Here is a 14,045-nt window from a genome sequence, read left to right as displayed (position 1 = left end):
CAAGGATCTGCATTAAGCCCTTTCCTATTTGATATAGTGATGGATGAGCTTACGAGATCAATTCAAGAAAATGTATCGTGGTGTATGTTGTTTGTTGATGATATTATTTTGATTGATGAGTCTAGTGCTGAGGTTAATGCTAAGTTAGAATTACGAAGACAAACATTGGAAGCAAGATGTTTTATGTTGAGTAAGAGTAAGACAAAATATATGGAATGTCGGTTTAGTAAGCAACGAAGTAGTGATGAAAGTGTAGTGAAGCTTGGTGAGCAAGAAATATCAGTGGATGACTGTTTCGAATATTTGGGATCTATCATTCAAAAATATTGAGAAATTGATGAAGATGCAAATCATAGGATAAAGGTTGGGTGGATGAAATGAAAAAGTGCAACTGGAGTGTTGTGCGATCGTAGAATGCCATTGCGGTTGAAGGAAAAGTTTTATAGGACGACAATTAAGCCCGCTTTACTATATGGTACAGAATGTTGGATTGCCAAGAGACATCATATTCAAAAAACGAGTGTAGCTGAGATGCGTATGCTTAGATGGACGTGTGAAAATATAATAAAAGATAAGATTCGAAACGAGGAGATACGTAAGAAGGTAGGCATTGCATCCATTGAAAATAAGATGAGAGAGAATCGTTTACGGTGGTTTGGACATATTCGGCAAAGGCCTAATGATGCTCCAGTTAGAAGGATAGAGAAATGAAAAAATATATTAGTTAAAAGAGGTCGGGGTAGGCCTAAGAAGACTTAGATGGAGATGATAGAAAATGATATGAATGCTTTGAACCTCACCGAGGACATGACATTGGATAGAAATGATTGGAGGAGAAGGATTCATGTGGAAGACCTAGAATGATTTTTTTTTTGTTCATATCGCCGACCCCAATTGTTTTGGGATGAAGGCGTAGTTGTTATTGTTGTTGTATAAAATTTATTTTTATAGACAAGATTTTGTCGAAAATGCAAGATTTATGAAAATTTTCAAAATCTCCAAAGTTTAATCAGCCATTTTTAACTTTTTAATGCAAAAAAATATTACAATAAAAAGTATTAAAATATTATAAATGAGTTGGCCAATTTTGGGCTGATATGATACGAATCAGTTGATTCACATAGATACTGACAATAATGTTCCTAAAATCAGTTTATGAACCAAATCAAATTTCAAAAAGATCAAAAATTCAGCCAATTTAGGCTTGACATGAATCTTGCTGAATCTTTCAATTTGTTTTAAAATAAATTTAAAATTTATAAAAAATCCAAAAATTAACAATTAAAAAATAAATTATTATGCAAAGTTGGAAGGTTTGCAACATATTTGTGCGACAAGAGATTTGTAATATGTTTGTGCAAATGTCAAGGGGTTCACAACATATTTGTGTGAATGTTAGGAAGTTTGTTGGCTTGCACCATATTTGCACAAACACAAAGGGTAAAAATATCTTAAAAAGTCAAGAATCGAAATTTTGGGATTTTGACAAATTGTAAGGCATTTTCGAAATCGTGCCATTTTACAAGGTCTGTGTGACAATTTTGCATAAATTTTATATAATGTATCTAAACAAGCCTATCTGAACCAAGCTGAGGAGAACACCCCTTGTTCTTGCTTGACTGGGTTATCTATCACGAACGATCTCATGCATGCTCAGCTCGCCATCCGGATGAACCAAACATGAACAAGTTTGGGATGATCCAAACCGAGTGGAGCCAGGACTTGTCCAGTTTGTTTCCCAACACTACTCCTGGTTAGTAGAATAAGAAAAGAGAAGCGTTGCAAGCAGTAATATTTTAAAAATGCCTTATGTGAAGCATTCAGGAAGCATGACACAAAGCAAGTAGCAGAGAAATTGGTTTCTACTAACCATCCATATGGTGTGGACAGTACTAAAAATCAAATCCCATTAGATGTATTTAACATAATTCATTTGCTAGGAATCGACTGGTGGATCATGTATGATTTTATGAGCTTTAAGATTTATAAAAAACTTCTAAGCTATTGATTTTTTAATCCTTATAAATATTTGCTTACGTATCGTAATTGGTTGATTCAAAAGCTGATTCTCACTAAACAAATCATGTTGATCACATCTTGTATCGTCAGACTATCAAAAAAGTTTTCAAAATGAAAATTTGAAACCATCCACGCCCACCTACCTTTAGGATGGATCAATTTTTTTTTTATTTTTCAAAGGCAAGCTGGGGTTAGTCTGACCTGACCAGTTATTATTCAAACATACCATTGGGGTTTGAATCTGCAACCTCTCAATTTTTTTTTTTTAATTTTCAAGGGCAAGCTGGGGTTAGTCTGACCTGACCAGTTATTATTCAAACATACCATTGGGGTTTGAATCTGCAACCTCTCACCACAAGGAGACTTGCACTGACAGCTCCTACCAACCACGTGGAGCCTCATTTACTCACAAATAACAAGTGACAGCAGCAGCAGTTAGCAAGTGGTAAGATAAATCCTATGTATTTGCTTATATGCATTTTTTAATTCTTTTACCACAATATCCATCATATATATGATTTTTTAAAGGGAATTTTAAAAGTGGCAAAAAATCCTGTCACAAAACAAAATGTTTCCATTTCAAATGAGAGAAATCTTTCTCCTATGATTTTTTTTTTCAAAATTTTTCATATGAAATTTTTCTCTACCTCTAGGGTGAAAATTTTCAAATATAAAAGCTTCACATGGATTCTCGTTCCTTGGTTGGAAAGAACTATGACACGAGAATAAGTGGAAAAGAATTGACCAGATGGTATGTGGAAAGACTGAAACTTCCATGTGTAGTGTGACCTTTCTTATTGGATGAGAGAGAGAGAGAGTAGTTTTTAGTAATTTATAAAAAGCCACCCAACAAATGAGTTATTTACAAATCATTATTGCATTTAAGCTCTGTCTGGAAACTGCCAATCGGTGGCAGCTAAGGACGCAAATATGGAATCCCCAAAATTTGTAGTTTTAGCAAATCCATAGGGCTGTTTGGGATAAATAGAAAGGTTCAGTTGAGGATTTACCATTTCACTTTTGTGGCAGTTTGGAATGCAACTGAAAAACTGAAATTATAACTGGAAGAGCATTGGAAAAGTTGTTGGAGCAGTCATTAGTGTGGGAACTGGGCTAGCACTTGGTAAATACCACGTCATTCAGGTGGAAAGTGAAACTGGAGTCACAACTTCTCACTCCAGTTCTATTATTTCCTGCAACTGCATCCATCCCAAACAACTTTGGTGCTAGGTATTTCCCACTTCCCATTTCAGATGGCTAGTTCCCAAACAAGGCCTTAATGTCTTCCTTTCTTAATCCATTTAAAATATCCATCAACCTATAAAACTACCTTTTTAATACTGATAAATAAATAAAAAAGAATATTGAACAAGAATTTTAGGCCCTGTTTGAAAACTAGTAACTGGAATGGGAAGTGGCATTTTGGGAAGTGACAGTTGCCAAATCCTGAATTTGGCAACTGCCACCTCTTATATGTATGTGGTAGAAAGGATGGCAGTGGACTGAGGTGGGGGCAGGGGACAAGGTCTTCACCCGCACCTTGTCTCAAAATTTTGTCCTCCATCCCCGCTTTCATCCTGCATGTGTTTTGATTTTAACCTCAATCTCTGGTTTATTCTTAGTTTTATGTCCTTCATCCCCAGTCCAAATGGAGTGGGGCCCCATTTTCCCTCGTCCACTGCCATTCTTATGTGGTAGCAGTCAATTCCAAGTTTTAGTGTAAATATAATGTCACTTTCCATCCCAAACAGCCACCAGGTGGTAGTTTGACCTACTTTTTGCCAAATGCTTTAACTCCTATCCCAGTTCCTAGATTCCAAACAGGCCCTTAGTTATTTTGTTTGTCTAAACAAAGGTCAACTGACCATGTTTTTTAAACAAGATGAAAACAGGGGCAGTTAAGAAAAAGCTAAGTGGCTTATAGCTGGAAGCTTTTTGTAATTTACTCATTATCTTTGAGTTATTTCACATAAGTTGCTTTGTCCATATGTAAATGATCGTATGTCCTACTTGATAAATATGGAAGTTAAGCCTTCACAATTTACTGGAACATCCAAGACATGAAAGATCGACTAATATCAAAGTTCTTCACCACCCTCTTGCTGATTACTGTAGCAGAACCCCATCATCAACTGCATATTTGCAAGCTTGCAGTTGGTAAAATACTCATTTTCTCTATTCATCGGAGAGTACACACAGTTTTGACCTTACAGCAAGAAACAGTCACTTTCGGTTTCGGGCTGTGGTCGTTTACCTGCTGTCGCCCCTAACCTGAATGGCCGAGCTCTCGTGTGCTGTGGAAGCATCCTCACCACAACAATGCGGGCTTGTTTTCTAAGCACTACGGTGGGTCATTCTGTCTCTAGAAAATATTGTAGGTAATTTTTGCCGTTTGGTATTTTCTCTGCTTTACACCAGAGAATGGAAATGGGGATATGGTCATATCTAAAGATCTAAGCGTTAGGAAATAAGGAAATTCACAAATCACAATGATCCGGACCCTCTAAAAAAAATCGTGGGGAGGGTCAAATATTGACGTTGATACCAATTTCTCTCTTCTAATCTATTCATTTCTCTCTCTCTCTCTTCAAATCGAAGGCTTCTGCTCGGAGCTCTGATGGGTTCCCTTCAATTTTTTCCTTAAAGGTTCTCTGTCTCTCTCTTATTAGTTTGATGCTTTAGTGATTTGGCTTTCTGTCAAAATGTATTTTTTTAAGTCCTACGTTTGGATTTCATCAATTGGTATGAGTTTATTCAGGAAAAGATTATTTTTCTCTGCGATGACAGGGACTTAGATTGGTTTTGTTTTTTCTTTTTCAATTGCAATCTTAGGCCCTTAAGGATTATTGGTTGGAATACTTGAGAAGAATCCTTATCTGAGGGGATACTTTTTGGTGGGTAGAATTTGGATGGGGAGAATAGGGTTAGGAATACTTATTTGTGTGACATCACCATGCATAGTTTTTTGAGGATTTTATTGAGATTTAGAAGTAATTGAAGGAAAAATTTTGGTGTTGAAATTGACTAAGTCGGGAGTTTCTTTTGCTCTCCTTTATCCAAAAACATATGTAATTTCATGGGGCACCCTGAATACGAGAAGATTTGTGAAATCTTTATTCTGGAAAGCGTTACAGACATAAATTTTGAGGATTTTGTGATCTTCTGTTCTGGGGGAGAATCATGTATTGTTGGGACAGGCTCCATCTTGATAGTCGTTCGTTTCCAGGTCTCTATGACTTAGAATATGTCTCTCTTGACTCATGCTTTCCCATTGTTTCTCTTGTTCTTTTTGCTTCTGTGATTTTCCTCTTTTTCCTTTTACTGATACTGTTTGTGTGTGTTCAAGTTCTGATATTGGCATGGTGACTTTTGTAATAAATTATGCAGAAAGGTTGATGGTTGTGTCGATGGTGGAACAGAAGTGGTGAATATGGAGGGAATCGGTAGGATTAGTTCGATTGGTACATAAGCTGAGGGTTTAGATTTGTATAGTTTTCAGTGTTGAACCAGTTGGATTATCTCTGGTTATGGATTATGATGGGGGCATTAGTTTCTCTGGTGATGACGGGCCGGTGATCAGAGAGATTCCAACCAATAATGTCGATGGTTGGATTCCTGGGATGAATGATCAAGCAATTTGGGCGACAGAGGAGGATTATAGAGCTTGGAATGGAGATTCAGACTATATATCAGGTTCTAACTTTGATGGGTGGCAATCACAATCTCGATCAGGAGGCGAACCTCCTCAGAAGAGATCAAGGAACCCTCAGGGTGAACAAGGAAGCGGATTTGGTAGGGAATCATCAACTGTTGGTCGGTCAAAGGCGATTGGTAGGATGTTTTTCAAGACAAAACTCTGCTGCAAATTTAGGCAAGGAACTTGTCCCTACATAACAAACTGCAATTTTGCGCATGGAATAGAGGAGCTGAGAAAGCCGCCACACAATTGGCAAGAAATTGTTGCATCCCAAGACGAGGATCGATCTCAAACTTCAGAGCCAAGAGAGGAAAACTTGATACCATCTTTAAGTTCATCAAGCTTAGGAGGAGAGCAGAGATCTTATAAAGGGAGACACTGCAAGAAGTTCTACACTGATGAGGGGTGCCCTTATGGAGATATGTGTACTTTTCTACACGATGAACAGTCCAAAGCTCGGGAAAGTGTAGCAATAAGCTTAGGGCCTACAGTTGGTAGTGGTTATGGGAATGGGAATAGTAATAGTGGTGGCAATGGTTCCAATCAGAAGCCTTCAAACTGGAAAACCAGGATTTGTAACAAGTGGGAGATGACAGGATATTGCCCATTTGGGAACAAGTGCCATTTTGCTCATGGTGTAGGAGGTATGATTATTCTTGCACTTGATGTTCACTCTGCATAGAACATGAAATCTTTCTTGAGCTAGTCAATAGACTGTGAATCATCATTGGCCCACAATGTGCAAAATTTCTTTAGTAAGGTTTTTAGATTTTTATCTTTTTACCAGTTTTTTTTTTTAAATTTTAAATGATTATATTTGTTGCAAAGGTACCTGGCTATCTGCATCATTGACACTTTTAGCTGGTCTGAGGCTCGGGCTGCCTGCAGCACCTTTCTCAAGACTCAGTCTGAGTTAGCTTTGGGCAGACTGGGATGTAGGATGGATTGGCTCAGTCTGTCTTGGTCTTAGAAAATCCATTGGCATGCAATGGTTTGGGGCTTCTCCAAGATGTGCTTTAGGTCTCTCTTTTCAAATGCCAATCTGCTACTTCTACTAAACATGTTCAATTTGATTGAATTTTATGTTGGATTTCCCCATGCTCAATGAGAATGTCTTTTGTCTTGCATTTTTTCATTGTGAATTATAAGAGTGCCTGACAACAATGGGTTCCTTTTATTTATATGCACACAAATGTGGAATCACTCTAGTCCTATACTCAATAATGAAGTGTTTAGTTTATGTTAGATGTAGAATACTACTCATCAGTGGCAGTTTGTCAGTAGAAGCCGAAGCAGAATTGTTGGAACATTTATCTTGCGCCATGCACTGGAGAAACTATTGTAGCTGGCAATGTAGTTAAATATGGTTGATAAGGAAACCATTGTTGACATTGTTTCTGGAAATCCATTCTCTTTGGTTCGGTAAACTCTGATGCTCGCTTCCAAAATTGTTTACGTAACTTGTAACTGATTTAGTCTCTTATTGCTGGTCTTTGCAAGAAACTTACCTTAAAATTCACTCTAAACATAATGGAATTGGATAACTGGATGGTTAGGTCATACTATTTGTTAAAAGAGAATATTTATGTGTTTGGGTAGCAATATGTAATTATGGAAAATTAGATTGGCTCTTTTTGTAAACTAATTTTAACTAATCCCTTTAAGAAGGGATTAGGGATGAATGAAAAAATATAACGACTCTCTCTCTCTCTCTCTCGCTCGCTCGATTTCCCTCTTTCTGCCTGTGGGTCGACTGGTCGCTGGATCTAGGTCTGGCGGCTATGCCCCTTTCAGGCCTGATTCAACATGGTATCAAAGCTGGACTCTCATCTGGGATTCCACTGCTGATCGGTGATGCTGAAGATGATCGTGGCGTGTGGATCGTGGAGAAGATCAGATCTAGTGGAGATCTGATGCAAAAAGTCGTGGAATCAGATTGAGTGGAGATCTGATCTGTCGAAGGTCGTGAAGAATCAGATCAAGCAGAGATCTGATTTGTTGAAGGTCGAAAAAAATTTGTCGTGGCAGATTCGGATTAGGAATTGGGATCAGACCTTGCGTGGAAACTGCTTGTGGATTAACGTGGTGGAGTCAAACCATATATCATATCTGACTTAAGGTCACGTCAGATCTGACGTGAATTTTTTTTCCCTTTTCGCCGGTTGTAGATCAGGTTTGGGTTGGTCTAAATTTTTTTTGTGAAGACTGTGATCAGATAAGACCAAGATCTTCTCTAGGGAGACTGTATACGTGCAGGTCTTGTTTGGTGGCTCGTTGAGTCTCAATCAATATGGCTGATTTGCAATCTAAAGATGGTGATCTGAAAAGAGATCTTCTTGGAGAATATAAGGCCTTTGCAAATCCTTTTTCTTATGGGTCTTCTGTCAAGCTAGATGACTCCAACTATGCCAGGTGGTCCCAGACTTTTATGATGTCCGTTTCAGGTCATCAGAAAATGCATATTCTATTAGAACAGGAACCAGTCGATAAATCCGGAAAATACAGCACATGGGATGAAGATAACGATATTGTTATGTCTTGGATTATGAATAGTGTATTGCCTCATATAGCCGACAGTCTTATTTACTATACCTCTGCTAAACAGATGTGAGACAATCTTCGAGATACGTACTCCCACGAGACCAATGTTAGCTGCATCTTGCAAGTTGAGCAGGAGATTTATCAACTGCAACAAGGAGATCAAACGCTGTCTCAATATTATGAATTTGTAAAATTTGCTTTTGAAAGGTTGAATGCACACAGGCCCCTATGTTGTACCAAGCAGAAGCCCCATCAAGAGCAAACCATGGTTGCAAGATTTCTCACTGGGCTATCATCTGAATTTTCTGTTGCCAAGGTTTAGATGTTGACTGGATCTGATGTCCCGACTCTTGCCGAGGCTTACAACCGCTTGAGCAGATTAGCTATCACTCTTCCACAAACATAGTCTGATTCACAAGCATCTGCTCTTGTAGTCACTCCGGGTCGTGGAAGAGGAAATTTCCTAAATTCTCGTGGAAGAGGTCGATGCAGAGGCATAGGAGGAAGAGGTAGACTTCAGTTTACCTTCTGTGAAAAATTGGGACATCTTGAAGACAGGTGTTGGGACAAAAATGGTCGACCCCTTTCTCAGACATCAAACATGACCAAGGCTCAAGTTGTAAAGCTTGACACAGAGACTCTCACTGACTCCTCCAATGATTTGGTCACTCTTAGTCATGCAGCGGGGAAGAGGATTGGTGGAGGCTATGAAGAAGGAGGAGTCTACTATCTACATCAACCACTTGGATTCGTGCACACCGTGTCTGAGTCATCCTCCAGTTCTTATCAATGGCATCTTCGTCTTGGTCTTGTCTCGTTGCCAAAACTTTGTCGACTTCTTCCTCAAATTCCACCTTCTACCTCGTTCTAGTGTGAAGCTTGTCAGTTGGGTAAACACCACAAGAGTTCTTTTCCTTCCAGTCAGAGTCCATCGAGTCAAAGGTTGTTTGAGCTTCTTCACGTTGATGTATGGGGGCCTAGTAGAGTTTGCAGTAGGTCACAGTGTCATTATTACTTAGTCATTGTCGATGACTTTTTCAGATTGTCATGGGTGTTTTTAATAAAAGACAGATCGAAAGTTCCTTCGATCTTTATGTCTCATTATTGAAATAAAAACTCAGTTTGATTTCTTTGTCAAGATTATTTGCACTGACAATGCTCTTGAGTTTAAAACCAATGAGTTATAACTGTTTTATAGAAATCGTGGCATTCAACCTCAAACTACTTGTGCCCATACCTCCCAACAAAATGGGGTAGCTGAAAGGAAGCATAAACATCTTATAGATGTTGCACGCACCCTTATGTTACAATCAAGCATGCCTCCATCATATTGGGGAGATGCCATTCTTACAACATGCTACCTTATTAATCGCATGTCGTCATCCTCGTTGGGAGAACAAATTCCCTTGAAAATCCTATATCCCAGTGCTTTTCTTTTCTCGATCTCTCTCAAGGTGTTTGGGTGTGTTTGCTTTGTTCATAAACTAGGGCCTCATCGAGACAAATTGTCTGCTCAAGCCATAAAGTGTGTCTTTGTGGCTTATCCAAGAAACCAAAAGGGGTACCAGTGTTATGATCCCATTTCTCGTAGGGAGTATGTCAGTGCGGATGTATCCTTTTTTGAGTATGTTCCTTTTTTTTCAGGTATCACCTCCAGATTACAATGCGATCAAGGAGATGCTATGCCTTTACCTATCCCACCTCTTCCCTTGGAGTCAATTCCTATAAGCGTCCCTACCTCACACACTTGGATGCTGTATCATGACCCTCCTGTGGTGTACTCTCGTAGATCTCCTCTGGAATCAGAATCTCCACTACTTGCTTCCTCAAAAGTAAGTCCTCCTGCCACGATTGAAGTCTCTACTGTGGATGATGACTTGCCCATCGCTCTCAGGAAAGGTAAAAGGCAATGCACTTTACATTCCATTTCTAAGTTTGTTACAGATGCAAGACTTGGGAGTCATATGAAGAAGTTCATCATAGCTCTATCTGCTACATCTCTCTCGCTTAATCACCATCGGGCTGTATTAGACCTCAAATGGAAAGTAGCTATGTAAGAAGAGATGGATGCCTTAGTTTCACGAAATACATGGGAGTTGGTTGCTCCTCCTGTCGATGCTGATATTGTCGGGTGTAAGCGGGTGTAATTGGGTCTACACCATTAAATACAATTCAGATGGCTCAATCGAACGTTACAAAGCCAGGTTGGTGGCAAAAGGGTACACACAGACATACGTGGTAGACTTTTTTGAAACTTTTTCTCCAGTGGCTTGCCTTGGCACTATTCGGATTGTCATATCAGTGGTTGTACATAATGGATGCAGTTTATGCCAGTTGGATGTGAAGAACGCCTTTTTGTATGGTGATTTGTCTGAGACTGTGTATATGCAGCAACCTCCGGGGTTTGAGGTTCAGGGAGAGTGTTACCAGGTGTGCAAGTTAAAGAAAGCAATATATGGTCTAAAGCAAAGTCCACGTGCATGGTTTCAGAAGCTGTCTGAGAGTATGTCTGTATTTGGCTTCAACAGGTCAGCATTAGATCACTCATTGTTTGTTAAGAAAACTCCCACGGGTGTTGTGGTTATGGTTGTGTACGTGGATGATATTATACTCACAGGAAGCAATACAAAGGATATTTCAGATACCAAAGCTCATCTTCAGAAGCACTTTGTTACCAAAGATCTTGGTCCTCTTAGATATTTCTTGGGTATAGAGGTGGCTCGAAACAGTGAGGGGTTAGTTCTATCACAGAGGAAGTATGTACTTGATTTGTTGCAGAAAACAGGAATGTTAGGAGCCAAACCTGCTAATATTCCAATGGATCCTAAACTTCACATGTTTGATGAACAAGCAGGACCTGTTGATAGTAGAAGTTTCAGGTCTCTAGTTGGTAAACTCCTGTACGTTACAGTGACAAGACCAAATATTTCCTTAGCTGTGAGCAAGATAAGTCAGTTCATGGATAAACCAACCCAAGTGCATTGGCAGGCGGCAATGATGATTCTCAGGTATTTGAAATCTTCTCCTGAAAAGGGACTACTATACAAACCAAGCTCCTCTCGATATAGTTTCCTATTATGATGTTGACTATGTTGGAGACATTAATGATAGAAAGTCCACTACGGGGTTCTGTGTGTTTATAGGTAAAAATTTAATTACATGGAGAAGTAAAAAGCAGACCGTAGTAGCCCGATCTAGTGCTGAGTCAAAATATAGAGCCATGGCTCAAACTGCAGTTGAAATGATATGGGTGAGATCAGTTCTTAGAGACCTACAGGTAAAGACCTCAACGCCAATGGTGATGAGATGTGATAACAGAGCAACCACCTATATTGCTAACATTCCGGTGTTTCAGGAGAGGACGAAACACATTGAAGTTGATTGTCACTACATACGAGATCTAGTGCAGACAGGACAAATCTCTACTTGTCATGTTGCTTCAGAGGATCAAGCTGCTGATGTGTTTACTAAACCTCTTGCTAGTGCAGGCTTTCTTCGATGTTGTGACAAGCTGAGCATGATAGATATATATGCTCCAGCTTGAGGGGGAGTGTTAAAAGAAAATATTTATGTGTTTGGGTAGCAATATGTAATTATGGAAAATTAGATTGGCTCTTTTTGTAAACTAATTTTAACTAATCCCTTTAAGAAGGGATTAGGGATGAATGAAAAAATATAATGACTCTCTCTCTCTCTCTCTCTCTCTCGATTTCCCTCTTTCTGCCTGTGGGTCGGCTGGTCGCTGGATCTAGGTCTGGCGGCCAGGCCCCTTTCAGGCCTGATTCAACACTATCAGGACCGAGAAGTCTCGGGTTCAATTCCCACATGGGTTGTCCCCCAGCTTGACTATCAAAAAGCTTAATGCAGCTTGTCAAATTTTTCTTAGAGAGCAAAACTGATCATTGAAAAACTGCCAGCAGGAGTTAGATATCTAAGGATTTAGATACCTTGTTACTGTGAGTCTTATGGAGTAAATTTTAATTATTAGATTATTAATTTTCACGTTAAAAATTCTGTCACCCTTTCCTGGACAGAGCTCCACAAGTATGGAGGAGGTCTTGTGGAGGCAGATGGCCGAGAGTTTACTTCAACTCCCGGTGACTTAAAGCAGGCTGGATCAACTTCGAAGAATCAAGATGGTGCTCCATCTCTCATTCCAGTTTCCCATACCGAGGTCTACAGTATGGGGGTTCCATCTCAGAGATCTGTGGGCACAAGTCAGCGGCAGGGACAGCAAAGGCCCTTGCAGAAGTGGAAGGGTCCAGATAAAATTAGTAGGATCTATGGTGATTGGATTGATGATAATGAATGAGATACTAGGGGCTTACTGTCTTGATGTTATTAAAGTGGTAGTTGGAAGAAAAGGAACCTTACCAATTTTACATACAGATCGAGCGAAGAATCTGATGATGGTCATGAAGAGGAGTACGGGTCTGGAATCACCTCGATGATGACATTGGCATGTGCTAGAGTTTCCTTTGCATCATTTAGGGGTTGCCCAGAGAAGTTTTATGCCTGAGAGATCATGTAGACAGTATTTTTTATTTCTTTGCTTTTATCTTTAGCTGGCAAGACATTTAAAGACTGAAGAAAGCAGCATTTCATGCAGCACGTTTGTAGAGTTATTCGAGTGAACCCCATTTGCGAAGCAGCTAGACTTTTGAGAATCTTCTGCAATGTTAGCTGGTGTTCTATGTCCTGGTAGACACTTGTGGTTGGAACACAAATTCTAGCTTGGTGAGAGTTACAGGCAGAGATGGGGATTTCTTCTTCATTGTGAAACTATCCAAAGAGAATGAGAAATTATGTTGAAGTTCTACGTGGGTTCTGTAATTTAAGTTCTCCAGTGGTTTCAATCTCTGCCCCTGGCACTCAACGGGATGTCTGAAACCATAACGGTGGTTTCTCCTCAATATTAAGAAAAAAAAAAGGGAATCTGCATCTGGTGCTCATCCAAATGGCTTTCTTGACAACTCATGTAATCAGAAGGATGGTTGTATCATTCTCCCGTTGGTGTAAAATTTCTCAATAGCAGGCCCTTGGGAAGGAGATGAAGCGATGAACCAGTCAGCTGATATGGATTTTTTGACTCATACACAATTCTAGATGGTAGGTTTATACGTTACTACAAGATCAGCATCAGCTTTCTCTCGCAGTATGGATTACATGGACAGGTTCAATATGAGCCCACGTGTAAAATTTCAAGGATTCAGAGGCCACTTCTATTTGTCCGACTTCAAGCTGTTTCAACTTTGCATCATTTTTAGCAATTGCAAAGACAATATTCTTGTTTGTATGCCTTTTCTTTTTCTCAAAAATAGTGTCACTGAAAATGATTACATGCACTTGAATGTATCATGTCTGCAATAAGCAAATGCTACTTGGTACTGGCCAAAAACCGGTGAATAGATGTATCAGAGGAAGATGAATAGAGGTATCAGTGGAAGCTCACACCTATGATTTTCTGCTAGAAAGTATGCTACAGTCGGTTGTGTCAAATTTAATCCCACTTGTGAATTCTTTCTGAAAAGTATGGTGTGAGTTTGAGTCCGTGTGTGTGTGGGAAATATTGGTTACATTCGATTCGATGGTACTCTAGTAGTAAGCACTAAGCACCTATAATTTACGTTTGATATTTTTTCATCTTATTCCTTGCAGATACAATATACATGGTTTGTTTAGTCAAAACATGTTTTAGACGGTTTAATTATGATGAAGCAGATTTTTTTTTAAGTCAAAAGTCAGCAGCCCATAATGCACTAAAATTACAGTTAGAAAATCATATTTG

General features: G+C 39.2%; 1 protein-coding gene across 2 annotated transcripts; it reads left to right on the top strand.

Moving 5' to 3' along the window:
- Window positions 1–4,447: 4,447 nt before the first annotated feature.
- On the top strand, window positions 4,448–13,787 carry LOC149813657 (zinc finger CCCH domain-containing protein 56-like). 2 transcript variants are annotated; one of them, XM_089991800.1, is made up of 3 exons: window positions 4,448–4,665; window positions 5,407–6,360; window positions 12,292–13,787. In XM_089991800.1, the coding sequence occupies exons 2-3, from the start codon at window positions 5,547–5,549 to the stop codon at window positions 12,567–12,569; spliced, it is 1,092 nt and encodes a 363-aa protein (XP_089847926.1). In that variant the 5' UTR covers window positions 4,448–4,665; window positions 5,407–5,546; the 3' UTR covers window positions 12,570–13,787. The 2 variants fall into 2 exon arrangements, with proteins under 2 accessions (XP_089847926.1, XP_089847928.1); XM_089991802.1 differs by lacking the exon at window positions 12,292–13,787 and adding an exon at window positions 6,545–7,143 and having other exon boundaries at window positions 4,449–4,665.
- The last annotated feature ends 258 nt before the right edge of the window (window positions 13,788–14,045 follow it).

This window comes from Nuphar pumila, chromosome 16 (assembly GCF_984573655.1).
Source record: "Nuphar pumila chromosome 16, dmNupPumi1.hap1.1, whole genome shotgun sequence".
Classification (NCBI taxonomy): Eukaryota; Viridiplantae; Streptophyta; class Magnoliopsida; order Nymphaeales; family Nymphaeaceae; genus Nuphar; species Nuphar pumila.
The sequence above is the reverse complement of the archived record's forward strand: the minus strand, read 5'-3'. Positions and strand labels throughout refer to the sequence as shown.

Coding starts and splice junctions, on each gene's coding strand:
- LOC149813657 (XM_089991800.1), top strand. CDS start 5,547: ATGGATTATGATGGGGGCATTAGTTTCTCTGGTGATGACGGGCCGGTG. Junction 6,361..12,291: donor TTTTGCTCATGGTGTAGGAG/GTATGATTATTC, acceptor TTTCCTGGACAG/AGCTCCACAAGTATGGAGGA.